Genomic DNA, 27,608 nt, shown 5'->3' with positions numbered 1-27,608 from the left:
GCCAGGGCTCAACTGTCAGGGATGATAGAAGTCGTAGGTCATTGCAATGTCTATGGCAGGATCCATTGCTTGATCCAGACCAGGATTCCCAGAATGCTCTGGGTTAAGCATGGACTTGTTCACCCCAGGATGCACAGAGAGCTCTGAAAGGACCACCACCATATGGAACTGTGAGAGAGGAAAGGACTCTAAAATAAATGTAACAAACATAGCCTGAGTCCAGGTTCTTATTTCTAAGTCCCAAGCTTCTGAACACAAGTTACCAACCTCTGGAAGGGCACAGATTTCCCACACACCTGCCTCCAAGTCAGGCACCAAAATCTCCACCAGCCCAGTTTTTAAGAGGCAAAGGTGCCTTCACTGAATTCGCTTTACACTTTTAGAGAAAAACTAAAAGTTGAAAAGGCGAGCACAAAACTCTCAAAGGGTTCTAGCCTAAGCAAGACCCGGGTTCGCAGAGTCAGTTTTTATTTACATGTCAGGGGAGGCTTAATTCCACCTCCTCCAAAGTCACAAAAGGAAAAAAGAAAGAAAACTATATTTAAAAAAAAGTTTCATCCCTAGCCAGGATTGTTGACAGCTGCTCCATCACCTTGGATTACGTAACACTGGGATCTTTTCAGGTCTTCGGCAACAATGATAAATCATGATTAAATTGTGTTTCGCACTCAGGGCGCAGGGAAAGGGGGGGGGGAGAGGTGTTGGTGGGGAAATGCACATCGCGAGGGGGCCCTAAATGTTAATTCAATCTTGGGGGCAACTGTGATTGTCTGGACCGAATGCCTAGTATTCATCTAGTGTATCAGCCCGTGGAATGGAGAGGCCCCGCTCCTTCAGCGCTTGCACTTTCAGCTTCTCCGACTCCTGCTTGGCTTGCTGCTCTATTCGCTGCACTTCCAGGATCTCCTCAATCGACACTTGCTGCAAAGGCGTGTCGCTTTCCTTCTCCAGGTCCTGCAACAGAAAAGGAAGGCTCAGCCGCCACTCAAATTTGTCAACCCACACCACCTTTTTTGAGGTTGAGGAGAGGAGGGTTAAAGTATCTCCACCCCACTTTTCAGCAGTGTAAAATCCTGGTGGGTGCACCACGGCCAAGTTTGCATTGAGCACACAGCAGGAGTGGCAAAGCTCAGGCCCAAGGGGCTGGATGTGGACCCCAAGGCCTCGACACCTGGCCCTCGGAACTCCCTGCAGGCAACACTGCTCATCAGTTTTGTTTCACATCCTGATTTAGTGTTTCTGCCTGGCTGGAATGTGCCTTTAGACTCTGACAATCCCTCTTGCTTGTCTGGCTTGGAGGATACAGTGGCCCACTGTACAAAGGCCAAATGCACATGACTTGTTCTGGCCACTTTTGCCTCTGGCATCTTAGCGTGTAGCTCATGGGCTGGAAAAGCTTCCCTTCCCCTGGTACAGAGAATGGTAAAATGCCTAGAGAAGATTTTTCATTTCCATGAAAAGTTGAACTACAACGAGATGCCTGGCTAATGAGGAAGGGGCCATTGATGCCAAAGCTGCCAGCCACCTGCCAACCAAGTGATCAAAAGCAGAAGATGAAGACAAGGGACGTCTCCAGTATCTGGTCCACAGAGATATGCTCGCTTTGAGGATGGAGGCTTCATTGAGCCATGATGGATAACAGCTGTTTGCAACAGCTCTTTTTAAACACTGGGCACCTCTTGGGAGGAAGGAGGGGGTTATACATTTTAAATAAATAAATAAACTGTGTAAGTTGTCCAAGGTGTTTTTGTTGCTGCTGCTACAACAGATGACACTTTAGCAATGCATGATATTTGGGGTGTGTGTGTGTGTGTGTGTGTGTGTGAAAATTGCTAGTTGTCTCAAGGGCCAACCTATAAATGGGATAAGAAATCTGCCCTACATCCCAAATCAAATGAAAATTTTTACACACACAACAGCCCAGACAGACCAACTCCCCTTAAAAAATGAGATAGAGGAGGAGGGTCTTTGTGGGCCCCAAGGGGTGTCTGAGGGAGCCATGTACCCAAGAGGTATCGGGTTGTGTCCCATCCCCCCTTGAAAAAGGATATAATCTTCCTGTCTAGCAATGGAATTGACAGGTTATAAGGGAATCCAAACACCAAGCTGCTCTCCACCAGGATAACATAGTAGATAGAGACTGAATGCAAGCAATCTGCATGGTTTGAGTAAAAGGCCTCAATTTGGTTCAAGGCACCAAAATGGTGCAAGAATGTCAAAAAAGGGGCCTCCTGTTATGCTTAAAGCAAAAGTCCCAGAGGGGAGGTAAAGAAAGATAAGAACCCCACGGCTCCTTGCCACTCCAAACTTTGCCCGTTGTCTGTTGAGATGAACTACAATTGCCAAGTCTCTGTGCTGACAGAAGAGCAAGCAATTACAAGGACACCCCCCCCTTAAACAGGGGGAGCATCATTCATCACAGTGGTTAAGGCGAAGCAGAAAAGAGCCTCCCAAAACGAATGGATGCAATGATCACATGATTTGGTTATCCCTCATCCAGAAAAAAATGCAAGACCATCTAAAACTTGTGTGAAAGTGCCTATGCCTTGGTTGCAGATGGGATCAGAGCTCGGATTTGAGAATGTGACACATTCCATCAGACAAGGCTTTTGAATCAGGGAGGTTGCAATCCTGTGTCATGTGCAACTCATAACAGGAATGCATTTCTTCACTTTAAAATAATATCATGCGTCTACAAAACTAACATTACCAGAGAGATGGCTAGCCTAGAACTATTCCCCCCCTATTTCCTATTTCCCATTTCCAGAATGGTTTAACAATCAATTAGGGAACTCTGGGAATTGTAGCTCTGTGAGGGGAATAGGGGTCTCCTAACAATCCTCAGGACCCTTAAAAGACTGCTGTTCCCTTTTGAGGGAAACCATAACTGTCAAAATGGCATCAAAACACTTTGAAAGTATTGTGTAGGTGTGGCCTATGCTCGCCTCCAGCATTTGGAAGGTCCTGGAAGCCCATATTTCACAGGCATTCATAAACTGCCATCATTTTAGGTGGCCCTCTTTTGCTTGCATGGGATCACCCAGTTTCAGTATTAGAACAGCCTTACAAGTAAGGCTACTAAAGTTACTAACCTGCCAACACACACACGGCAGAGAAGGGATTGAGAACTGAATTTCTGTTTTGGTGTGGAAAAGGGGGCTCCATCAGCCGGCTTCCTCTACAAGCCAACTCATTCGCCTGCATGCAATTCCTTGTGGCTACCAGGCTAGTGCTTATCGCAAAAGGAGGAACCTCTAACAAACCAAGAGAAGGAATTAAGAACAAACTGGAACCTGAACTTCCAAATGATGCAAACTAACATAGGACTGACATTAATAAAGCACTTTAAGGTAAAGGTAAAGGTACCCCTGCCCGTACGGGCCAGTCTTGCCAGACTCTAGGGTTGTGCGCCCATCTCACTTAAGAGGCCAGGGGCCAGCGCTGTCCGGAGACACTTCCGGGTCACGTGGCCAGTGTGACAAGCTGCATTTGCGAGCCAGCGCAGCACACGGAAACGCCGTTTACCTTCCCGCTAGTAAGCGGTCCCTATTTATCTACTTGCACCCGGGGGTACTTTTGAACTGCTAGGTTGGCAGGCGCTGGGACCGAGCAACGGGAGCGCACCCCGCTGTGGGGATTCGAACCGCCGACCTTTCGATCGGCAAGTCCTAGGCACTGAGGTTTTACCCATAGCGCCACCCGCGTCCAATAAAGCACTTTACATAACCGATATAAACAATTATATAATTACCAGTTCTCTATTAATTTGGTTAGCATCATTTTCAAGTTCGGATCGCAGTTTGTTCTTAATCACTTGCTAGGCTAGTGTTTAACTGCAGGGCTGCACGTGAAGGAACAATGGCATTTAGGACAAGCCTTCCTCCACCGACAAAACTGAGCACGGCAGGAGATACCACTGCCCAATAAGCCCCAAAGGAAGTCTATGCGACAGGGTTTACTTACAATTTCTCCCAGAAGTACGACGTTCTCGCCTCTCACCACAAAGATTCCCCGAGGGATGTCGCCGTACTTTTTGCCCACATGAATGCGCTCCACTGTCTGGTGCAACACCAGGTTTGCTGCAAGGTTCAGGGAGAGACAGAGAGGAATGGAGATGGAAAATCAGACTGAAATGTGTGGCAATACAGGCATTGAAGGCTACCAGCCTTCAATATGATTCAAGCTTCTAAGAACCATCTTCTCTCAAAACGCCCCTGCCCCCGGTATGGAATGGCGCCAGAACCAAAAGACATAACCCCCTCATTTTCATAGAATCATAGAATCATAGAGTTGGAAGAGACCACAAGGGCCATCGAGTCCAAGCCCCTGCCAAGCAGGAAACACCATCAGAGCACTCCTGACATATGGTTGTCAAGCCTCTGCTTAAAGACCTCCAAAGACGGAGACTCCACCACACTCCTTGGCAGCAAATTCCACTGTCGAACAGCTCTTACTGTCAGGAAGTTCTTCCTAATGTTTAGGTGGAATCTTCTTTCTTGTAGTTTGGATCCATTGCTCCTTGTCCGCTTCTCTGGAGCAGCAGAAAACAACCTTTCTCCCTCCTCTATGTGACATCCTTTTATATATTTGAACATGGCTATCATATCACCCCTTAACCTCCTCTTCTCCAGGCTAAACATGCCCAGCTCCCTTAGCCGTTCCTCATAAGGCATTGTTTCCAGGCCTTTGACCATTTTGGTTGCCCTCCTCTGGACATGTTCCAGTTTGTCAGTGTCCTTCTTGAACTGTGGTGCCCAGAACTGGACACAGTACTCCAGGTGAGGTCTGACCAGAGCAGAATACAGTGACACTATTACTTCCCTTGATCTAGATGCTATACTCCTATTGATGCAGCCCAGAATTGCATTGGCTTTTTTAGCTGCCGCGTCACACTGTTGGCTCATGTCAATTTTCTGACAGCAATTGTCAGCAGTCTTGTGAGTGCTCTGAGGGGGACGTAGTTTGCATGCAGAAGGTTCCAGGTTCCACCCCTGTCCTCCCTCAGACATCCTCTAACTGGAAAGGCTCCTGCAAGGGACCACAGGATAGAGTACTAGGCAAGATGAGCCAAAGGCCGGACAATCAAGGAGTAATGCCATGTTGATATCCCAAGCACTAATCTCAGAATATTGCGGAAGAACGATGTCAATCAACATCTGATGATCTCCTTCTACCGGTCAACAATAGAAAGTGTCCTTTCATACTGCATCACGGTGTGGTACACTGGTTTGACATCAACTGATAGGAAGTGCCTACAGAGGGTGGTGAATACAGCACAGGATATTATGGGCTATCCTATCCCATGAATCCACTGGATGAAATAGTGGAAGATCGTTGCCTCAGGAGAGTGAGGAAAATTCTCAGGGATGATTCATACCCTGGCCGGCACTTTCTTGATCTCCTGCCCTCAGGCAGAAGATATAGAAGCATGATTAGTCACACCAACTGGGTAACGAACAGCTTCTATCCATGGGCTGTTAGGCTGCTGAATGAAAAGATAACAACAGGGCAACTGACTTTCGGGTTTGGTGGGTGTGCATCAATAAACGAGAGCTGAGTGGGGGCTGCTCGTGTAATCTCACTGTATACAAGTTGTACAAGTGACAAAGTATTTCTAATTTCTAAATTCCTAATTAAATCACATTGGTGACCTTGAAGACAAAGTCCATGCAAGTTGGAAGCCAAATAAAATAGATAGAGCCCTCCTAGATCACACCAAAGGCCTATCTCATCCAGGATCATGTTGACCAACCAGATGAATATGGGAAGCGTATGAGCAACGACACTCTGTGTTCTTAATCGGTATGTGCCAAGACCCATCGATCTCAATCATTTGTGATGTTAACATCAACCCCATGAAGGAACCCCCATATGGTTCCCCAAAAGCTCTCAGGCCTGGTGACCTGAAGGAGATGGCTGTTTTCCTTCCGAGGTTACTTGACAATTTACAGGACAACTATAAGTAAAGGCCATCTTGCTTTGGGCAGCTTCAAAAGTGGGGTAGTGTCACATGTTATTGTCACTACATGTGTGTTGGGGAGTGAACATACTGAAGTGCTGTTGGTTTCACCTATGTATGTGGCACTTTGCAAAGAACAGGTACGGCAAGTCCTTGCCCCAATCAAAACAGATGCAGATCAGCTGCAGAAGGGGAAGGAAATTAAGCGAGGGGTAACACTACAAAGGGACGCAGGTGGCGCTGTGGGTTAAACCACAGAGTCTAGGACTTGCCGATCAGAAGGTCAGCGGTTTGAATTCCCGCGACGGGGTGAGCTCCCGTTGCTCGGTCCCAGCTCCTGCCAACCTAGCAGTTCGAAAGTAGGCCAGTGCAAGTAGATAAATAGGTACCACCAAGGCAGGAAGGTAAACGGCATTTCTGTGCGCTCTGGTTTCCGTCGCTGTGTTCTGTTATGCCAGAAGCGGTTTAGTCATGCTAGCCACATGACCCAGAAAACTGTCTGCGGACAAATGCCAGCTCCCTCGGCCTGAAGTGAGATGAGTGCCACAACCCCATAGTCGTCTGACTCGACTGAAGCATCCACAGGACCTTTACCTTTACCATACAAAGGAAGAGGGGATTTGTAGGATGCTAGCCTCTTAGCAGGTCAGTAACATTTGTGAGCTTATTTGCAAGGCTATGTTTATCCCATTTTTAGGGTCAAGCACCATTCTACAAGGGACGTGGGTGGCACTGTGGGTTAAACCACAGAGCCTAGGACTTGCCAATCAGAAGGTCGGCAGTTCGAATCCCCGAGATGGGGTGAGCTCCCGTTGCTCAGTCCCTGCTCCTGCCAACCTAGCAGTTCGAAAGCACCTCAAAGTGCAAGTAGATCAATAGGTACCGCTCAGGCGGGAAGGTAAACGTCGTTTCCGTGCGCTGCTCTGGTTCGCCAGAAGTGGCTTAGTCATGCTGGCCACATGACCCGGAAGCTGTACGACGGCTCCCTCAGCCAATAAAGCGAGGTGAGCGCCGCAACCCCAGAGTTGGTTACGACTGGACCTAATGGTCAGGGGTCCCTTTACCTTTACCATTCTACAGCCTTGTCCAATTCCATTTTTTTCTTTCTTTTTGGCTTCTTCATTCTTTAATGAGACTTGCAAATATATATATATATATATATATATATATATATATATATATACCCCAAGGATAAAATCCAGTTGGAAAACCAAGGGGTCTATGAAATACCCTGCAAAGTCTGCCCAGCCACGTACATTGGACAAACAAACAGACGAATAAATGCACGTATTGCAGAACACAAGAATGCCGTCAAAAAAGAAGAAAAAACTTCCTCTCTTTTCCAACACATGAAAGAAACAGGACACGAAATTAATTTTGCAGATTCCAAATTGCTCTTTAACATGGAACATCACCACAAGAGAATAATCATGGAAGCCATCGAGATAGAGAAACACCCTCACAACATGAACAAGCGTGACGACACATCCCGCTTGCCAGACATCTGGAAATTAGCCCTCCCCACAAAAACTGACACCAGAGCCAGAGGCACACAGAACGCCATCACCAATCAACCACACCAGACCCAAACCCAGACCCTCTCCACAGATAAATTACAGACACCATCCAGTAGCCAAACCATGGTGGCACCTCCGGATGCTGCACCCCCCTGCAATCCCTACACAGATCTGGCTGGCACAGGCCACAAAACCACAGCTCGCCCCTATACACGAAGCCAAGCCAGAGCACAACTAAGTGCAGTACAGCCATCTTCTCAGAAAAACTCTTCACAAAGTTCAAGAGGTCAAGACACAAAGGCCTTAGCAACTAATCCACACCTAATGACCCACCTAAGTGGTACTCAGGATATCACTCAAGAAATCACTCAAGATATCCCTCAAGTAATTAAGGAACAAAAGAAGAAAAGGCACACTAGCCTGGGAACTTCCTCTCTGCCCAGAACATTGGAGACTATACACCACACCCCCTCAACAGTATTTATAGGAACTCAAACACTGAGATCCTGCTCTGTTCCAGTAACAAGAAGCCGAAAGCACCAGCCTGAAGATGACGAGTGAGACCTCGTCGAAACGTCGCCTAGACACCCCATCTTTTACACGGGAAGACACCCGAGGACACCAAAACCTGCATATATATATATATATATATATATATATATATATGGATAGATAGATAAGATAGATAGATAATAATTAAAATTTAAAAACAGTCGTAAGAGCAGGATGAATAAAAATGCACAGACAGAATAACAATGTCCAGCTCTTCAAGGGAAAAATGCAAGGAAGCCAGGCAGCCACAATCTTCTTGGGAAGGCCCTTTCCCAGAGAAGCGAAGTGCATCTTATCAAACATCCTATTCCAGTGTGAGCCAGTGTGGTGTAGTGGTTAAGAGCAGTAGTCACGTAATCTGGTGAACTGGGTTCGCTTCCCCGCTCCTCCACATGCAGCTGCTGGGTGACCTTGGGCCAGTCACACTTCTTTGAAGTCTCTCAGCCCCACTCACCTCACAGAGTGTTTGTTGTGGGGGAAGAAGGGAAAGGAGAATGTTGGCCGCTTTGAAACTCCTTAAAGGGAGTGAAAGGCGGGATATCAAATCCAAACTCTTCTTCTCTTCTTCTATTCCATAATCACGAACAACACTGCCTATTCTAGAGCAATGGCCTAGATGGTGGTTGTTTTTTAATGATTGGGGATGGGGGGGGGAGTGTGTAGAGAACTATTTCAGTCCTGTAGCTCTAATGGCACAACTGGCAACAGTATATTTTTTTTTAAAGAACCAAAAGATCACGAGGACCTATTAGGCAGCTTTCAAGAGGTTTTAGCCGGCCAGAGAGTACATCCTGACACTATCTCCAGTGTTTACAAGGGCTTTTAAAAATTACTGAGCAATGTTCTTATGCGCTGCATATGACTAAAAACCCAACTATTTGCCAAGCAAGGCCTTAATTATAAACTAGTTTATCTTGAAGAAAGCCAGGAGCTCCCAGCGTGTAAAGTGAAGTGGAAGATTATTCAGATAAGAACGCTGACTGCTGGTTCCTGGCTACAGGCACGCAGGCACTCATTCTGAAGACTTAGGGCACCCTCTAGATCCTGCAGATGATGTTGGACTACAACTCCCATCAGCCACAACCATCAAGACGACAGTGCTCAGGGATGATGGGAGTTGTATTCTAGAGCACCGCAGATCCCTCATCTGTGTGTAGATACTCAGATTTTAAGATGTTCCTGGCCTGAGATTATTGCGAGGACCATGTCACAGCCCTGCTGCTGTGGGCAGAAATTAGTAGTCCAGCTCCTGAATTTATTTCTTTTCATAGGAATAAAAGAGGAGCCTGTTGAATGTTTTTGTGCACTATTTAATGCTAGTCCTACTCAGAGGAGACCCAGTGGAGTTAATGGATATGACTAACTGAAGTTCATCAAGTTCATTAATTGGTGTACTCTAGAGTAGGCCTTAGCTGAATGCAACCTTTGGTTTTAACAGTTAAAACGTTTTGGCATATATTTTGTCCCAGGAACAAAGCAAAACAAACCCCGCACGCTCCCCTTAGAAAAGGCAAGCTTTTATACAGAATTTCCTAGGGAAATTATCATACATCTGTATTGTAATATTAGGATTTTTGCATATTAGGATTTTCTGGCAATGTGGCAGGTCTTCAAGTAATGAAGGGGCACAGAGCAATAGCCGGCAGCAGAGAAATGAGGAAAGACAAGGACAGAGGACACTTGTGCTCATGTCTGTGCCTTGGACAAAGCTTCATCGGGCACACAGTTGCCCATAGATTTCAAAACTTTTCTGAAAAACTAGATGCTGCATTGGAACTGACAGCTGATCTTCAGGAAGCCATAGCTCTCCAGGGTCTTATTTATTTCCCAACTCTTCCTGAAGATGCCAATTATTGAATCTGGAAGCTTTTATGTTCAAAGTATGCACTCAGCCACTGAGCTACAGCCCTTCTTCAAAACTAAAAAGTTTCAGGATGTTATTCATGTCAGGACAGAATGGGAAAGTATTAAACCCTAATTCTCTAAGGAGGAGGAAGACTGAACATCGTGAGGCGGTCCATTTCAAGTGGAGCTCCTTTACATGGAAGGTCTGTAAGTACATGGATACTTGTAGAGGTCCCCGGTTCAATATTCCTGGTATAAGTCCCAGGCAGAGCTGGGAAAGACTTGCTGAAAAAATTCTGGAGAGCTGCTGACAGTCAGACAGTGAGTAGTCTTCAGCCTTTCCCAGGACCTATCTATAGCCCAACATAGACATGGAAGTGTCATTTCTTACTTCTTTTGCCATATATTTGTGTTGTGATAATGCTGCTCTTACGACCCACCTTAGGTCAATCTGAGACACAATATTTAGTTCCCTGGACCCACTAGTTGAAATATGAACACCATATTTACAATGGTGTAAATATTAAGCAAAATGGACCAAAAATTTGGACTTGGGAGTTTTAAAGCCAGATATCGTAATCCCAGTTTTGCTCTTCATAGTGTAGACAGAAAACAGCCGTATGCAAATTCTAATACAGTGGTACCCCGCGTTACATACACTTCAGGTTACATACGCTTCAGGTTACAGACTCCGCTAACCCAGAAATAGTACCTCGGGTTAAGAACTTTGCTTCAGGATGAGAACAGAAATTGTGCTCTGGCGGTGGTGTGGCAGCAGCGGGAGGCCCCATTAGCTAAAGTGGTGCTTCAGGTTAAGAACAGTTTCAGGTTAAGAACGGACCTCGGGAACGAATTAAGTACTTAACCCAAGATACCACTGTACCCCCAAAGGAGCAAATTCAATGACCAAGATGCAGCAGAGACCTTACCAAAGCTGGCATCTATTATGGCTTTGCATTAGTTTAATGATACAAGCTTCTTTAACAAAGAAAGAGAACCTGTATTGTGAAATGATAAATATAAAGATGGTACAAACCTTGAGATTTTTCCTGCCAAAACTCTATTAATCCCCACAACACCACTCATTCGCCTTCCATTTCTGACCAAAATCAAGTTGGCTGGTTTTGTGAAGTCCACCATTGTCCATGACTTTGATTTCTATTTTTGCAGGGACATCCAATGGCTTTCTTGAAGTCATGACGCAACCCCCATGTTCTTATATGCCAAAACTGTTCTTCGAATTCCTTAGCTAAGTGTTGTTTCACATAACCCAACAAGACAACCAAAGGATTCACTGGCACAATATGACACATGATGTCTCTTATTAGTTCTATTACATTTGCACATGGTAATCTGATTTTATAGCATGACGAGCAAGGCTGCATGAAGCCAGCCTTAAGACAACACATTAAGACTAAACCCTTCCAATTTAGTACTGAGGGATTCTATTCTATTATCTTCACTGTTAATATCACCAGTCAAATGCAATCAAAAGGGGGCATTTCACATTTGAAACTATAAAAAGGAGTTGTTCAACATTCTGTGCTGTATTGCTCCTTACTTTTTACACCAGTGCTGCCAATGCCCTGCTCTCATTTCGTCTCCTATTAAACATCAACACAGGCAATCAAGAAAGCTAGTTGCTAAGGCATATAATAAATTGTCCTTAGAAACCCCTCAGGGTCATTGTTTTAACGTCATACAATAATTCAAAAATTATGGATGTATTGCAAGTCTATTTTTATATATTTATTCAATTTGTATCCCACCCTTCCTGTAGCTGATCTAAGTAGTTCCTAGTTTATAAAGAACTGAGAAGATTGTGGAGGATCCATCCTATTAGGAATTTCCCTGTAAATTAGTTTCTGCTAGGCACATTCTGTTCAAACTTTGTTCATTCAAAAACCCCAATTTCTAAATTGCAGTGCTGGTCTAAAGTTTGTATTTTGAACTGAGCAGTACAATGGTGGAAAAGACGTTCTAAAAAACCAACAAGAATGAGTAATAATAATGATTTCTTCATCAACCTAATGGCTCTTGTTCAGTAGGAATTCAAATGTGTTCTTGTGAGAGATCTAATTTTCTGGCCCAGAGGAAAGAAGATGGGGACACAACAGGGTACAGAATGGGTCCTGCGAGTTGTTAGGAGACCCCTATTCACCCCTCACAGAACTACAATAACCAGTTCCTTGGGAACTACAGTTCCCAGAATTCTTTGGGGGGAAGCTATGAGTTTAAAGCCGTATCATAAGGTAAAGGTAAAGGTACCCCTGCCCGTACGGGCCAGTCTTGCCAGACTCTAGGGTTGTGCACTCATCTCACTCTATAGGCTGGGAGCCAGCGCTGTCCGGAGACACTTCTGGGTCACGTGGCCAGCATGACAAGCTGCATCTGGCGAGCCAGCGCAGCACACGGAACGCCGTTTACCTTCCCGCTGGTAAGCGGTCCCTATTTATCTACTTGCACCCGAAGGTGCTTTCGAACTGCTAGGTTGGCAGGCACTGGGACCGAATGACGGGAGCGCACCCTGCCGCGGGGATTCGAACAGTATCATAGGGCTTTATAAATGTATGCTGTGAATGTGGCCGTAATATGCCTCTAAACACCAATAACCGGAGGCATTCCATGAGAAAGAGCTATTGCCTTCAAGCTGAGCTTCTGGGCTTTGGGGAAGCATCAGACTGGCCATCATAGGAACAGGACGCTGGTTGAGGTTCGCACATGGCTGATCCAGCAAGGCTCTTCTTACCTCACCTTTCCTTCGGAGAAAGGAAGCGGGCATAATATTATTTTACCGCCATGAGGGCTGGGTTAGGTTAGGAAGATGGAGCCGGACTTGCTCAAGGACAACCAGCCGCCTTTGTGGCAGAGCAGGGATTTAAAGTCAAGTCCCCTCAGCCCCGAACCCAACATCCATTGTGCTGGCTCTCAAAATGCAACTTTCACCCTTACAGGGAAGGAAGGCCTGCAGCGGAGTTTCTGAAGAGAGCTAGAGGAGGACTGCATCTTAACTGCCTTGTGTCAAGCTTTTAGAAGGGCACAATGCTAGTCCTGCTCAGAGTAGACCCAGTGATTTGATCTGTTAGCTTAAATGGAGCGACTCTGAGAAAAACTCAGTTGGATGCAGCCCAACTCTCTTCATGGTTCCACTTCTTAAAAGGCCTACCCAGATATCTTAAGGGCTGCCTAGTACAGTCATACCTCATGTTACGTTTGCTTCAGGTTGAGCGTTTTCAGGATGAGTAACGGTGACCTGGAAGTAACGGAATGGGTTACTTCCGGGTTTCGCTGCTCGTGCATGGGCAGACACGCAAAATGACGTCACACGCATGTGCAGAAGCGGCGAATTGCGGCCCGCGCACACGCACACGCGGGTTGTGTTCTGTTCAGGTTGCAAACGGGCCTCTGGAACAGATCCCGTTCGCAACCAGAGGTACCACTGTACAAGGAGTTCATCTAAAAAAGAGACTCCTGTTTTTCCCTTGAGTCAAAAGCTCCTTCTTAAGCATAAGGCTCCCTCTAGTGGCGCAGGCTGACACAGATCTCCATGGCTGTGGCACTTTTGTCCCCGGGTTCCAGTGTGGCATTGTGGCTCAAGTTTCAGACTAGGAGCTGGGAGACCAGGGTTCAAATCCCCCCCATAGCCATGGGGCTCACTGGGTCACCTGCGGCCAGCCAGAGCCTCTCAGCCTGACCTACCTCACAGGGTTGTTGCGGGGATTAAATGAGGGGTTAACTGCATATGTCTTGGGGGGAAAGTTGGGATAAAACAGCAAGTGCAATGAAAACCTAATATAGTGGTACCTCTGGTTGCGAACGGAATCCATTCTGGAGGCCCGTTCGCAACCTGAAAAGAACACAACCCACGTCTGCGCATGCGCGGGTTGCGATTCGCCGCTTCTGCGCATGCACGCGATGTCATTTTGCGCGTCTGCACGAAACCCAGAAGTAAACCGTTCCATTACTTACGGGTCGCTGCGGGACGCAACCTGAAGCAAACTTAACATGAGGTATGACTGTAAAATAAACACAAGGTGGGAGCTGCCTTGCAACAAGTCAGACTACAGGTCCGCCTCATTTCTGACTGGAACCAGCGCTCCAGGATTTCACACAGCCATCTTCCATAACGCTTGATCCCTCTAACTAGCAGAGGTTCAACCTGGGACATTCTTCATGCAAGCAGACTCCCCACCATGGAATTCCAGCTGATCCCTAAACATCCTGCTAAGCTTCAGAGGCAGTTTAGGCACCTCCACGTCCTTGCCCAGCCCTTGTGTTCTGAGTAGCTGTCAGGGCCTCAACCCCTCAGCTGGACCCACCAGCACCAATGTCTGTTGTGGGCTTTTCTTGGCTTCAGGCTTTCCTGGAAGCAGCAGCAAGCCACTGCCATTTTAAATCCCCCATAATGCCCCAGGGCACTTAATGCAGCACTGTTCCCAGGGCACTGTGGGAAATTTAAGATGGCAGCTTCGTGCATCCCTGCCACTGGCACCACATAAGCTCACATCCTGGGAAGGGGGGCAGGCTATAGGAAAACAAAACCCTGTGTTTTTGTTGTTGTTTAGTCGTGTCCGACTCTTCGTGACCCCATGGACCAGAGCATGCCAGGCCCTCCTGTCTTCCACTGAAACCCTGTTTAACCTTGCATTAAAAATCCTGTTTAACCTTGTAGCCAGCCTTGGGAAGATCTGATCTCTGCTGAAGGCGCCACATGAGGTTCAAGGATTCTCTGACCCTAATCTGATCGGGAGGTGGGGGTGGAGAGACGCTCTCCCAGGCCTCATGCAGTGTTTCGAAAGCAGAAAGCTGGCTTTTTCTTTCCCTAAAGAATGCATACACATACAAGCAGCACCAAGCTTCATACTGATCATAAGTAGTTGAGAGAGGACAAGCACACAGAGCGCTCAGGCAAAACAGCAGCTGCTCAGTCTGGCCTCCAACTCCATCACAACTGTGCAAGTGCAGATCTGAGTGTGTGGGCATGCTTTTAAGACAGGGGTGGGGAACCTCAGGCCCAGGGGCCACAGGTGGCCCTCCAGACATTTATACTTGGCCCTTGGGATTTCCCCCAGGCCACACGCCTCCCCAGTCTTACCCTACACCTTCCCTGAATGACCACTTCTCCCTCTGGCCACACCAGCAGGTGGCCCCCTGGAAGGTTCCCCAGAGCCCTGCTCCTAGATCAGAGTCCAATCTGCCATCTTTGTTTAGCACTTCCTGGAGACTCCGCAAAACTTCTTACACAAATGATGAAAGTAATGTGTCATGAGGAGAGAGTGAAAAAGCAATGGCTCCCTATGCAGAGTCATCACCACACCTGCCACCTGGTCAAAACCCTCCAATACTTTCTTAACAAACCATTAGCTGCCCTACAAAAGATCAAAAAACCCACACCCCATTTTGCTAAAGTTCAGTTTGTTTTCCAGCTGCTCTCATCTCATGCCTTGGTACTTTGGTGAGTGTTTGGGGTGCAATAGTCAAGAAAACCATGGCTTCAGATTGTTGGCAGTAAACAAACCCCAATTAAGCTAGGTTTACATCTAGAATGCAAAGCTGTGATTTAATAAACTGTAGTTTAGTAAGCAGAAATTTACTGCTATTTGTGAACTAGACAAGGCAGAGGACCTTCTTGGTATAGTGGCGCCCTCCCTGTGGAACGCCCTCCCACCAGATGTCAAGGAAATAAACAACTATCTGACTTTTAGAAGGCAACCCTGTGTCGGAAAAATTTTCATGTCTAATGTTTTAGAATTTTTAATGTGCTGTAAGCTGTCCAGAGTGGCTGAGGAAACCCAGCCAGATGGGTGGGGTATAAATAATAATCATCACCATCATCTTATTATGCTTAATGTTAACACTAAGATAAGAGATTACTTTGACCTTATGTGACAATGGGAAATGGGGCTGAGGAAAGAATGGAGTTTTCCTAAGTCAAACCTGATGCGTTCATGGAAAGGATGAGAGTCTGATCAGGGACCTCTTGATTTGTATCTCAAGTCTTCACAACTATTCCATAGCCACTCCCTTTGGGGGCAGCAACTGCTGCAGTCCCCACTCAGCCATGAAGTTCACTGGGTGACCTTGGGCCCCTCGCCATCTCTTATCCTGACCTACCTCACAGGGTTGCTGTGAGGGTGAAATGGGGAGGGGGAGATCAATGGACGGCACCCTGAGTTCCTTGGAAGCAAAAGGTGGCATATACATGCAATAAATAAATCAATACAGTCAAGTAAATCAGAATGCAAAGTTCTCCCTCCACACACATGCATATTCCGTTGCTGGATTCCTGGTCATGGTCAAATACAGCCCACACAAAGGGGAATGAAACAGGCTAGCACCCAAAAAGGTAAGTTTACGTTGGCATACCAAACTGATCGATGCTGCGTAAATATCCAATCAGCGTCCGACCGTCCCGGAGGAGGACCAAGTGTTTCTCTGGGAGAAAATAAAAAGGGAAAGCTTCATTAGTGAACATAAGAATGTAAGAGGCTGCTGGATGAGGCCAAGGGCCCATCTAGTCTAGCATCCTGTTCTCACAGTGGCCAATGGGATGCCTATGGGAAATCAGCAATCAGCACACAAGCCCTCTCCCCTCCCATAAAAAGTAAAGCGACCCCTGACCGCTAGGTCCAGTCGTGGATGACTCTGGGGTTGCGGCGCTCATCTCGTTTTATTGGCCAAGGGAGCCGGCATACAGCTTCCGGGTCATGTGGCCAGCAGGACTAAGCTGCTTCTGGCGAACCAGAGCAGCGCATGGAAATGCCGTTTACCTTCCCGCCAGAGTGGTACCTATTTATCTACTTGCACTTTGACGTGCTTTCGAACCGGTAGGTTGGCAGGAGCAGGGAATGAGCAACGGGAGCTCACAATGTCGCGGGGATTCAAACCGCCGACCTTCTGATCGGCAAGCCCTAGGCTCTGTGGTTTAGACCACAGCGCCACCCTCCCATAGTTTCCAGCAATTAGTAATTGGAAGCATTAATGCCTCCAACTGTGGAGGCAGTAGCCACTGATAGCCCTCACCTCCAAGAATCTGTCTAACCCTCTTTTAAAGCCATCCTAATTGGTGGACATCACTGCCTCCTGAAGGAGCAAGTTCCATAGTCTGACTATAAACTGCTAGAAAAAGAAGAACCCACAAGTTCAGCTCTGCAGTAGAAGCAGGTTAGTGGCGGCCAGTGTCACCTACTCCGCCAACTAAAGGTTTGCTTATTAGATCACTGAAGTTTTCCCCACGGAAAATGCTGAAATGTCCATTGTTGGGGGACATAGGTGGGAGAGCCGTATGCCCTGCTTTGGCCTTCCTAAAGATCTCCAGTTGACTATGGGGAAAATCAGGTGCTGGGCTGGAAGTGTGATCCAACAGGGCAGGGTCATGGAAGATGTGGCCCTCCAGATGTGGCCTGACTGCAGCTCCCAGTAGCCATGCTGGCTGCAGCTGATAGGAACTGGGTGTCTAGCAACTTCTGGAGGGCCACAGGCTCCCCATCCTTGCAGAACTGATGCATAATGGGGCGGGGGGGGGGGGAGAATTGTGGATCAGTTGACAGAAGCGCTGCTTTGACTATAAGGCAGCTTCCTATGTTTGGGGGGATGGGCTGATCCAAAGGAATCCCCCCAGCATAGGGCTTTGAATGTTCCCAGCCTGGAAGCCTGAGAGCGGCTGCCAGCCAGTGTGGCCAACACTAACCCAGCGTGGTTGGGGAGGCTGCGTGCGTACTATACCACTGGTCTTTGGCTTGGTGAGTCACGGACTGATCCGAGGTACCACCTGACCAGATGAGGAATGTAGTGCAGAGAGAAGTGCCATGGTACCCATTGCAGCAGCAAAGTGGGATGCCTTCATCTGCCCCACCTGCAACAAAACTTCTTTGCAGCCACAGCAGGCCCTGTAACTCTCCAGTGGTTTGACTTCACCCCCAGAGGCACACTCCTCCATTGTCTCCTGAGACAGACCGATGCCAACCACCCATGGGGTTTGAAACGGGACCCCAAACACGTGTTTGCAGTTACAGTGGCACCTCGGATTAAGTACTTAATTCATTCCGGAGGCCCATTCTTAACCTGAAACTGTTCTTAACCTGAAGCACCACTTTAGCTAATGGGGCCTCCTGCTGCTGCCACGCCACCGGAGCACGATTTCTGTTCTTATCCTGGAGCAAAGTTCTTAACCTGAAGCACTATTTCTGGGTTAGCGGAGTCTGTAACCTGAAGCGTCTGTAACCAGAGGTACCACTGTAAAGGATACCGGGTCTGAAAAGGCTACTGCCTTATACCTCTGAATTGCATTCTTTCCCTCAAAGAACCCTGGGTGCTGTAGTTTGCCCCCTCACCTAATTACAGTGCCCAGCGACCCTTAGCGAACTACAGTACCCAGAATTCTTCGAGGCATTAGGAGCTGGGGGGATGTGCTCCAAAGGTGCAGCGTGCGCGCAAAGATGTACAGTATTAGGCAGCCTCTATGTTGTTTCCAAGCTGCCGGGGTGGGGGGTTTGAGAAAGGGAAAAGGGGTCGCGGGAGGGAAAAGGAAAAGGGGGCATAACGAAAGCGGAGAGCCAGGAGGGAAGAGGAGGCAGCGGCGGCGGGAAGGAAAGGGCGGCGCTTGGCACGGCTTCCCGAGGAGGAGCCGCCGAGCGCCGGGCTCGGGTGGCGGAAAGGCGCCCGGGCGGCTCCGTCGCGCCGCGGTACTCACTGTCGATGTCCTGGATGAGGCTGGCGGTGCCCGGCATGTAGTTCATCTTCCCCGCAGACGCCGCGGATGCTCCGCCGCCGCCGCCCGCAGCATCTGCCTTGGGAGAAGCGGAACCTCCCCGCGCCCTGTCTCCGCCCGGGCCGGAAGCGCCTGCTCCGGCGGGGCGGGGAGAGACGAGGAGGAGGCGGCTCTCGCCGGAGGGCGGCTGCATGCTGGCGGGAGAGGCTTGGCCGAGGCCGGGCCCAGCCTTAAGTAAGGCCCCGCTGGAGCGCGGTCGGAGCTGCGGAAGCCTCCGCCTGCGGGATGCGGCGCGCACGCGGCCGAGGGGAGAGGAAGCGGGGCGCTGGCAACCCTTGCAATGGCTTAGTTGCTCCTCCCGAAGCGGCAGCCCCGAGTCTCTGCGGGCTTACTCAGAAGGAAGCCTCCCCTGACACACACGCATATATACGAGAAAAAAAAATTCCTTCCAGTAGCACCTTAAAGACCAACTAAGTTAGTTCTTGGTATGAGCTTTCGTGTGCATGCACACTTCTTCAGATACACTCGTGTGCATGCACACGAAAGCTCATACCAAGAACTAACTTAGTCGGTCTTTAAGGTGCTACTGGAAGGATTTTTGTTTTGTTTTGACTATGGCAGACCAACACGGCTACCTATCTGTAACGCATATATACGGAGAGGCTCGCCGGTTCTCCCATCGTGGTCTAGCCTAACCCTGCGGGGGCTTCCTTTTGAGCAAGCACGTGTGTATATACAGTACACACAGAGAGAGCCGGTGCCAGGCTGTTTTGCGCTCAAGGCAAGGCTAACTGCTCGCACCCCCTCATATTGGTAACCTCAGTTTTCAAAAACAGATGTCTTGTAGGAGAAATGAAAATATTATCAGAAAGTTGTAACAAAAACTAATTTGTATAAAGCTGGCCCTCAACTGTCAGTACTGCACCTCTCTGAGGTCTGTACTCTAGGCGGGTGCTCTGCAACAAAAATAAAATCAGTTTAAAACTATGCAATCACAGGTGTCTGTTCCTGGACTCGTCTTACCAGCGCCAGCCAGCCCTGTCAGTGAATTGGAAAAGGTGGGAGTTGCAGCTCAAGTAATATCTGGAGACCTGCAGATCCCCTGCTCCTGAATTAGGCTTGTGCCCAAGAGGGCCTAGATTTGAAGCCTTGCAATCTTAGCCCTTTGTTTACTTTGTATTCAATCTGTAAAATTTATTCCTTTAATTGTGACAATCTTCTTTGGCAATCACTCATACCCGAATAAGATTGTCTTCCATAAACACAGTTTTAACAATGAGTCAGTAAGTGACTGTGGAGGCCAATTCTGGATCCACATGTGCTTCCACAGTGGGGACATTGGTTTCCGGGCAGGAGTTGATCGTGGTGTGGATTTGCCAAGCGTGCCTTCCTCTTAGCATGTTTCCTCCCTTGCGTCCTGAGTTCGAGTGTCTTCAAAGCCCATGACACCTTTGGTAAAGGCTGTTCTCCAATTGGAGCGCTCGCAGGCCAGAGTTTATACTACATTTTTAAAGATTTGCCTTGAGACAGTCTTTAAACCTCTTTTGTTGATCACCAGCATTACGCTTTCCATTTTTAAGTTGGGAATGGAGTAGTTGCTTTGAAAGACTATCATCAGGTATCCGCACAACATGACCAGTCCAATGAAGTTGATGTTGAAGAATCATTGCTTCGACACTGGTGATTTTTGCTTCTTCCAGTACACTGATATTAGTTTGCCTGTCTTCCCAAGTGATGTGTAAAATTTTCCGGAGACACTGTTGATAGAATCTTTCAAGGAGTTGGAGATGGCGCTTATAAGTGGTCCATGTTTCACAAGCATATAGTAAGGTTGGCAGTACAATAGCCTTGTAAACAAGGTCTTCTGGACTACACAAAACCATTGAAAAGTGCGCTCAAACAGAGCATGTATCTTCTCTGCTGATGTGGTTTAGCTTGCTTCTGGGTTTTGTATATGCACATATGTGTGAGAGCTTGTCTTCATTTATTTATGTAAATGAACCATATTTATTTCTGGTTTAGCTGCTAGCATTACTGCAAATACTGATGGCAAATAAACAGTTGTGTTGTGTCGGCATTATTATTAGCACTCTTAGCATCATAACTCTTTCCAGGATAGGCATGCTAGTTTCTTGCAGCAAAGACTAACACATTGATGATGGCAGAAGATTTCACTGAGTACAGTCATCATTGCTGGTAGTCACCTACTCCCCCCCCCCCAAACTATTTCAGGCTTGGTATTTTGCAGGTGGGATTAAGTTGCATATTCACAAATTGAGGTTCTACCATTAAAGCTGTTGGAAAGGATGAAACTCCAAGGATTCCCACTACATTGTTACAGAGGAGCTTATTTTGGACTTAGAAATCATCAACTGACCTTAAGTATATGGACTAGATCAGGTGTGGGGAATCTTTGGCCCTCCAGATGTTATTGAACTACAACTCCCATGAGTCCTAGCTTGGCCAATGGCCAGGCATGATCAGAGCACATCTGGAAGGCAAAAGATTCCCTACACCTTGACTACCTGGTTAAGATAGTCAAAATTGGTCTGTGTGTAATCTCTAATTTCTGAAGGGCCGAACAGCTCCCAAAGGTTTATTATGTTTATATATGCTATACATTCTAAAACTTTAAGGGAAGGTTTCATTTTCTTGCAAGTTGTAAGTACCATAGTAGTAGCAACACCTGCAGGGATTCTGAAAATATAGATTTCCAAGAACTTGTTCCGAGTCAGCACAGACTCCAGGAAAGCTCAGCACTTTCTGATGAAGTCTGGCTAATTTTGGATGTACAGTATGCATTTGTAGAAATAAACTTGCATTCCTCATGCTTTTTATATTTAATACAGTGTGGTAGTTTCACTTTTATGCTCCTTTAAAGGTCAGTTTACCCCTTTTGAATGCCTGTTTTGGCATAATTGCAGGCTAGAATCACCAAAGACCGCAGATCTGCCCGTGTCTGCTGGGCAGCAAAGCAAGCTCCTTTGAAGTAAATGGAACTTCCTCCCAGATAAGGTGTGCACCCATTCCATTTCTCTCCAGGTCTTCAAGGGTTACCCTAACGGGTTGACGGAGGCGAAAGCTTTCCTGATTGGATGCTTTCGCGCGGGATGCTTCTGCGGGTCTCATTCGCAAGACGTCAGCGACGGCTGGTGACGTCGCTCAGAGGCAAAAAAACAACAACAACCCACGCCAATCTTTCAGAACTCCCCTCATCCGGGAATGCTATAGCTGGCGAAACGCCTGTTTACGATAAGGCAGGGAGGAGGAGGCGTGTCTATGACAGGAAGGAGATGCGCAGGCGCACTGCTTTCTCAAGGGGACTAGGAGAGAATTAAGAGCCTTTAATGGCGGCGGCGCTGAGGAGACTGTTACACGGGGCGGAAGTGGAGCGGGCCCGGCCTGAGCCCGAGCCTCCTCCGCCACCGCCGTGGGGCGCGGAGGGCCGCAGGTGCCCGCGGCATCGCAGCGGCGGCGGCGGCAGCGAGAGAACGGTTCGGTCCGGCTATGGCGGCTCTCAGGTAACGGCCGAGTCCTCCCCCCTCCCCCTCCTTTTTATGAGGGTCTGTGACGTAGGCGGCTCCCCCCTCCCGGTGTCCTCGAGGCTTGAGCGTCGCCACGTGCGCCTCTCATCTGTTACGTCTCCTCTGCTGCTTTGACCCCCTTGGGGAGAGAAGGGGAGCCAAAGCGGGGCGAGAGGGAAGGAAGACTGGTCCGCCCGGGCCGCCCCATCGCCGAAAGGAAAATGTGTGCTGGTTAATGCAGGGCAGATGCATTGGGTTTTCCTCGTTTCACGCTCAAACTGAACTAGGGACAGGCGACCTGGCTGGGTCCACATAAGGGAAAGAGGGGAGAGAAAAATAATAACAACCCACTTGACACTAGTAAAATGGTAAGTCTTGTACTGTGTAATTGTCTTCTCAATCCAGGCGATTTCCCCCTTCTTACGTACTTAAAAAAATTGATTTGCCCTGCGCTCCAGTCCAGAACAGATAACTGTTATTGACAGTTCCTGCCCCTCGGGATTACAATCTAAATGTCATGGCACAAAAGGAAAAGAAGTTGGAAGGGAAGTGGAGGAGGAGGAGGGTGAGAAGCAAACCTGATGTCTGTAATAGTGATACTGGGTCTATGCTGCTTTCTGTCTCCTTTGAATTATGTGGGGTGCCCCATCCTGTCCCCTCACAAGCCGTCATTTTAATACAGTGGTACCTTGGGTTACATACACTTCAGGTTACATACGCTTCAGGTTACACACTCCGCTAACCCAGAAATAGTACCACGGGTTAAGAACTTTGCTTCAGGATAAGAACAGAAATTGGGCTTCGGTGGCGCGGCGGCAGCAGGAGGCCCCCATTAGCTAAAGTGGTGCTTCAGGTTAAGAACGGACCTCCAGAACGAATTAAGTATTTAACTCGAGGTACCACTGTACATTGGAGCCACTTGTTTGCAGGTGGGAGGACTGCAAAAACTGATTAACAGTTTGTAAGGGCAGAGCTGTGCTATGGTGTATGAAATTTGGCACAGAAACTGCTTTGGTCGTCCTGTATGATGGCCTTTGTCAGGAGACAGGGGCAATAATGTTAATTGTTAATTCTCCTCAGCATCTCAGCAGCTTTTGATCCCATCGACCAAGGTATCCTTCAGGAGCGGCTCTCTGAGTTGGGGGTAGTTAGGTGGCACTGCTCTGTGTCTGCTCTGGGCCTATTTGGATGGTTGCTCCTAGAGGATGTTGTTTGGGGAGTGCTTTTCAGCCCCATGGAGCCTTCAGTAGAGTTCCTCAGGGCTCAATTTACTCCCCCGTGCTATTTAACATCTACATGAGTGGGGTCATTTGGAGTTTTGGAATACTTTGTCAGCAATTTGCTGACGACACACAGCTCTACCTCTCCTTTACATCTGCAGATGAGGCAGTGGATGTATTGGACCACTCCTGGATACTCTGCTGTCGTTTGAGGCTCTGGTGGCACGGAGTGCCTTCCATCAGCTTCAGCTGGTGACCCCGTTGCCCTCCTAACTTCTGCTGTCTATACTTTGGTAACCTCTAGGCTGGATTACTTAAAAGGGCTGCCTTTGAAGACTGTTCGGAAACTTCAGCTGCTGCGGAATTTGGCGGCCTTGTTGCTCACTGGGGCAACATGATTTGAGCGTATTACACCTATCCTAGCCTGACTGCTCTGACTGCCAATTAGCTTCTGGGCTCAATTCAAAGTGCTGGTTTTGACCTATAAAACCTTAAATGGCTCAGGACTGCTATACCTCAAGGACTGCCTCTCTGCATATCAACCCTGGACTCTGCATTCATCATCTGAGGCCCTTCTTCATGTGCCTTCTCCACAAGAGGTCCAGAGGGTGGCAACACAAGAACAGCACTTTTTTGTAGTGGCTTCCCATTTGTGGAACGCTCTCGCCAGGGAGGTTTGCATGGCGCCGTCATATATTTTAGGAGCTAGGCAAAAATGTTCCTCTTCAACCAGGCCCTTGGCTGATTAATATTCTACGGCCTTTTAAATGTCTTTATGGGAAGGGGGTATTATAGTTTTTGTTTTAACTACTTACTTGTGTTTTTAGCTTGTATTTTTTTCTTGTCAAACCTGCAGTGAGAAAAGTGCATAAGGCACCAGTCCTATTTAGTTTGAAGATGTGGCTGAATCTGAAGCTATTCATTATATTCAGTTGAGGAGTGTATGATATCCTTCAGAATCTTTATTTTGCTCTTGGTAAAGAAGTAATATTAATGTGCTTGTGCACATTGCTGGAATTGTGGGCTCCATTCCTGTCTTTCCTAGGCTGGAGTGGGAGGGATTGGCAACAAACAAGAGGCTGGCTTCGCATTACATATGAACAGCACTTGCTGTTTCTCTCCTCTCCTCCCATGAGCAGTAAGCCAGGATTTGCTAGTGGTTTCTTGGGAGGGGAACAAACCAAAGACAATAGTTTGTATGTAATATGAAACCGGGACGCGGGTGGCGCTGTGGGTAAAAGCCTCAGCGCCTAGGGCTTGCCGATCGAAAGGTCGGTGGTTCGAATCCCCGCGGCGGGGTGCGCTCCCGTTGTTCGGTCCCAGCGCCTGCCAACCTAGCAGTTCGAAAGCACTCCCGGGTGCAAGTAGATAAATAGGGACCGCTTACTAGCGGGAAGGTAAACGGCGTTTCCGTGTGCTGCGCTGGCTCGCCAGAGCAGCGATGTCACGCTGGCCACGTGACCCGGAAGTGTCTCCGGACAGCGCTGGCCCCCGGCCTCTTGAGTGAGATAGGCGCACAACCCTAGAGTCTGGCAAGACTGGCCCGTACGGGCAGGGGTACCTTTACCTTTACCTTTAATATGAAACCAGTCTCTGGTTTGTAATTTCCCTCCAGACTTAGAAAACAAGTAGGAATAATGGAGCAGTGATGAACGCATTCACATTAAACCATAGTTTATTTGACCAGGAATATTTACGAACCAGGAAGCAAATGTTTTACCTGTAACCAGAGCATGAGTCTCAGGCTTGCTATGACTTGTTCTCATAATGCTCAACTACCCTTTAGCATTGTATCTGAAGCAACCCCAAACCAAGCTAGTTTGCCCTTATTAAAATTTTAATTGGAGTTGTTAGCCTATCTTTATAGTATCATAATGATACAAAGGTGCTGTATAGGCTTAATTATGATCAATGCTTTGTATATGGTGTTAAAAAACCCAAAACTGAGAAATCATTTTGTTAACAGCAAGTTGCTACAAAGCTTTCTGGCAAGATTGACCTCTAATCTTGATTCCTTCCATTACTGTGTGCAATTCTTGTACAATGGCTATTTTGGGAAGACTGCTTTGTGTCTGTATTTAAAGCTACTTCGTCACAGCAACACTTGCTGCAGATTGGCCTTGGTTGCTGTAACTTTCTACAATGATAGGGAATATAATCACTGGAAAGATGAAGTTTTTCTCTGCCTGTTTGAGTATATTTTTCCCAACCCATATTCCTAGTTAGGTCATCTATACTGAGGAACTAAAGGTAAAGGGACCCTTGATCATTAGGTCCAGTCACGGACGACCCTGGGGTTGCGGCGCTCATCTCGCTTTATTGGCTGAGGGAGCCAGTGGAGGAACTATGACTTAATAAAATTGTGAATTGTATTTGGGGTATCTCAAGTACTGCAAAAAGAAGCCAGCATGAAATACAACAGTGCAGTTTTACCCAAAGATTTGTATGTTGCTGTTTAATTAAGGTAAAGGTACCCCTGCCCGTACGGGCCAGTCGTGTCCGACTCTAGGGTTGTGCGCCCATCTCACTTAAGAGGCCGGGGGCCAGCGCTGTCCGGAGACACTTCCGGGTCACGTGGCCAGCGTGACGAAGCTGCTCTGGCGAGCCAGCACCAGCGCAGCACACGGAAACGCCGTTTACCTTCCCGCTATAAAGCGGTACCTATTTATCTACTTGCACTTAGGGGTGCTTTCGAACTGCTAGGTGGGCAGGAGCTGGGACAGAAAGACGGGAGCTCACCCCGCCGCAGGGATTCGAATCGCTGACCATGCGATCGGCAAGCCCTAGCCACTGAGGTTTTACCCACAGCACCACCCGCGTCCCTTAAATAATTACCAAGCTCTGATTTACCTCCAGGTTCTACCCCTGCCGTTCTTTGTATGTAGGACTGCATTTGAAAGCTATCCAGAAACTGCACTACATTCAAAATACATTTGCTAGGTTACTAACTAGGAGTGGATGTTGGAAACCCAATTTGCCAGAGCTCAGCTGGCTTACGGTCTGTTTTTGAACACAAAAGTGCTGATGTTTAAAAGCCCAACATAGCATGTGACTGTATTCTTGAGTGAACATCTTCTGCCATATCAAGATACCTATATACAGAGATCTTCCCCAGATGAGGTTCTCCAGTTGCCTCTGCTGTCTTAAGCGAAATGGGGTGGCAACAGTGGAGGTTACAGTGCCCAGCTTGTGGCTCATCTGGTGTCAATGTTGATGTCTTTTAGGAACATAGGACGCTCCCTTATACAGAGTCATGCCATTTGGTCTTCTAGCTTCTGGCATTGGCTTTGCAGCATTTAGGTCAGCAGATGTTTTCAGCCCTCCCTCCCTGGCAATACCAAGGATTGAACCTGTGACCTCCTGCATGCAAAGCAGATTCTTTACCACTAAGCTTCCACTTTTTAGGGGCCAAGCAAAGTCCATCTTATTTCCCCAAACTTTTAACCTCAAAGGTATTTTATATCTGCTGGGATTGCTATTAATACTGTATATTATTCTTCACTGTTTTATTGCTGTTTGCTGCTTTTGTGTATCTTGTGAAGTCGTGTAAACTGCCATGGAAAAAATAAATTTAAGGATTATACAAAAATGTGTTAATATTTTGGGATTTTTGTACTTGGACACCTTTGAGGGGATAGCTAAGCTTGCTTGACCCAACTTAATTCCATAGCCATAATAATATATTGGAATTTTTAATGATTTTTTAGCTTTCACTTAAAAACAAAATGTATCAAGAGGTGTACAAGCAAGCTTTTCTGTAATTGCTCACTGAGATGTGAATATGCTCCTGCCTTCCAATGTTCTGGTGAGTGAATACAGAATTATTGGAAATGAGAATCAGGCCCTTATTTTAAAATTTTATAGAACCATTGGGGTTCCTGCAACAAAACATTGTCATATGAACAGTCTGTTCTGGTTCAAGTCACACCATTCCTGCAACTGTCAGTTAGCATTCTGTGCACTGAAGCTGCTTGGTTTTCTTTTTTCTTTAAAAACTTGAATTTCTTCATTTGTGTAGACTTTTTTTCATCTTTGTCCCTGGGAATATTAAAAACAAAGTTTCTTAATTTGAACCAGAAATTGCTTATTTAGACAATGATATGATCCTGTCTACTATTTTTATATCTATATACCGTAAATGCAAACAGCAGTGTAAAAAGAATGATTTCTGTCACAACCACAGCAGAGCAGAAAAATTATAGCAGCCGGGCAGCTGCTATTTGCATTCACATCTAGTTTGACCCTGAATTTGAAGTTAGAATAGCGTCATTCCCTGCATAC

At 47.2% G+C, this 27,608-nt stretch overlaps 2 protein-coding genes and 1 long non-coding RNA gene across 4 annotated transcripts in view; 1 reads left to right on the top strand and 2 right to left on the bottom strand.

Annotated features, from left to right (window-relative positions):
- Positions 1-451: 451 nt before the first annotated feature.
- LSM1 (LSM1 homolog, mRNA degradation associated) lies at positions 452-18,733 on the bottom strand. The gene is made up of 4 exons (XM_028707382.2): positions 18,566-18,733; positions 16,240-16,308; positions 3,964-4,079; positions 452-954 (listed from the first exon to the last, which is right to left on the bottom strand). Exons 1-4 carry the CDS (start codon positions 18,609-18,611, stop codon positions 784-786), a joined length of 402 nt encoding a protein of 133 aa, XP_028563215.1. The 5' UTR covers positions 18,612-18,733; the 3' UTR covers positions 452-783.
- Positions 18,734-21,790: 3,057 nt separating this feature from the next.
- Positions 21,791-27,608, top strand: part of BAG4 (BAG cochaperone 4) — a 13,987-nt gene continuing 8,169 nt past the window's right edge. Inside the window, exon 1 of one of the 2 annotated variants that reach the window (XM_028707379.2) lies at positions 21,791-22,104. In XM_028707379.2, coding sequence (XP_028563212.2) covers positions 21,931-22,104 — 174 coding nt within the window. In that variant the 5' untranslated portion in view covers positions 21,791-21,930. Of the gene's footprint in view, positions 22,105-22,231; positions 22,476-27,608 lie in introns of those variants that run through there. The other variant, XM_028707380.2, reaches the window with a different exon arrangement.
- The window catches only part of LOC114585101 (uncharacterized), an 18,498-nt gene continuing 17,893 nt past the window's right edge, over positions 27,004-27,608 (bottom strand). The window contains exon 2 of the long non-coding RNA XR_003703812.2: positions 27,004-27,365. This is a non-coding gene — a long non-coding RNA (uncharacterized LOC114585101). The remainder of the gene's footprint in view (positions 27,366-27,608) is intronic.

This window comes from Podarcis muralis, chromosome 15 (assembly GCF_964188315.1).
Source record: "Podarcis muralis chromosome 15, rPodMur119.hap1.1, whole genome shotgun sequence".
NCBI classification, from domain to species: domain Eukaryota; kingdom Metazoa; phylum Chordata; class Lepidosauria; order Squamata; family Lacertidae; genus Podarcis; species Podarcis muralis.
This window is presented reverse-complemented; position numbering and strand designations above follow the sequence as displayed.

Bases quoted from the DNA above. Each gene is read 5' to 3' on its own strand.
- LSM1 (XM_028707382.2), bottom strand. From the start codon at position 18,611: ATGAACTACATGCCGGGCACCGCCAGCCTCATCCAGGACATCGACA. The intron at 16,309-18,565 runs GTGAGTACCGCG...ATTTTCTCCCAG, and splicing joins CCTCATCCAGGACATCGACA to AGAAACACTTGGTCCTCCTC. The intron at 955-3,963 runs GTAAGTAAACCC...TTTCTGTTGCAG, and splicing joins TCGTACTTCTGGGAGAAATT to GACCTGGAGAAGGAAAGCGA.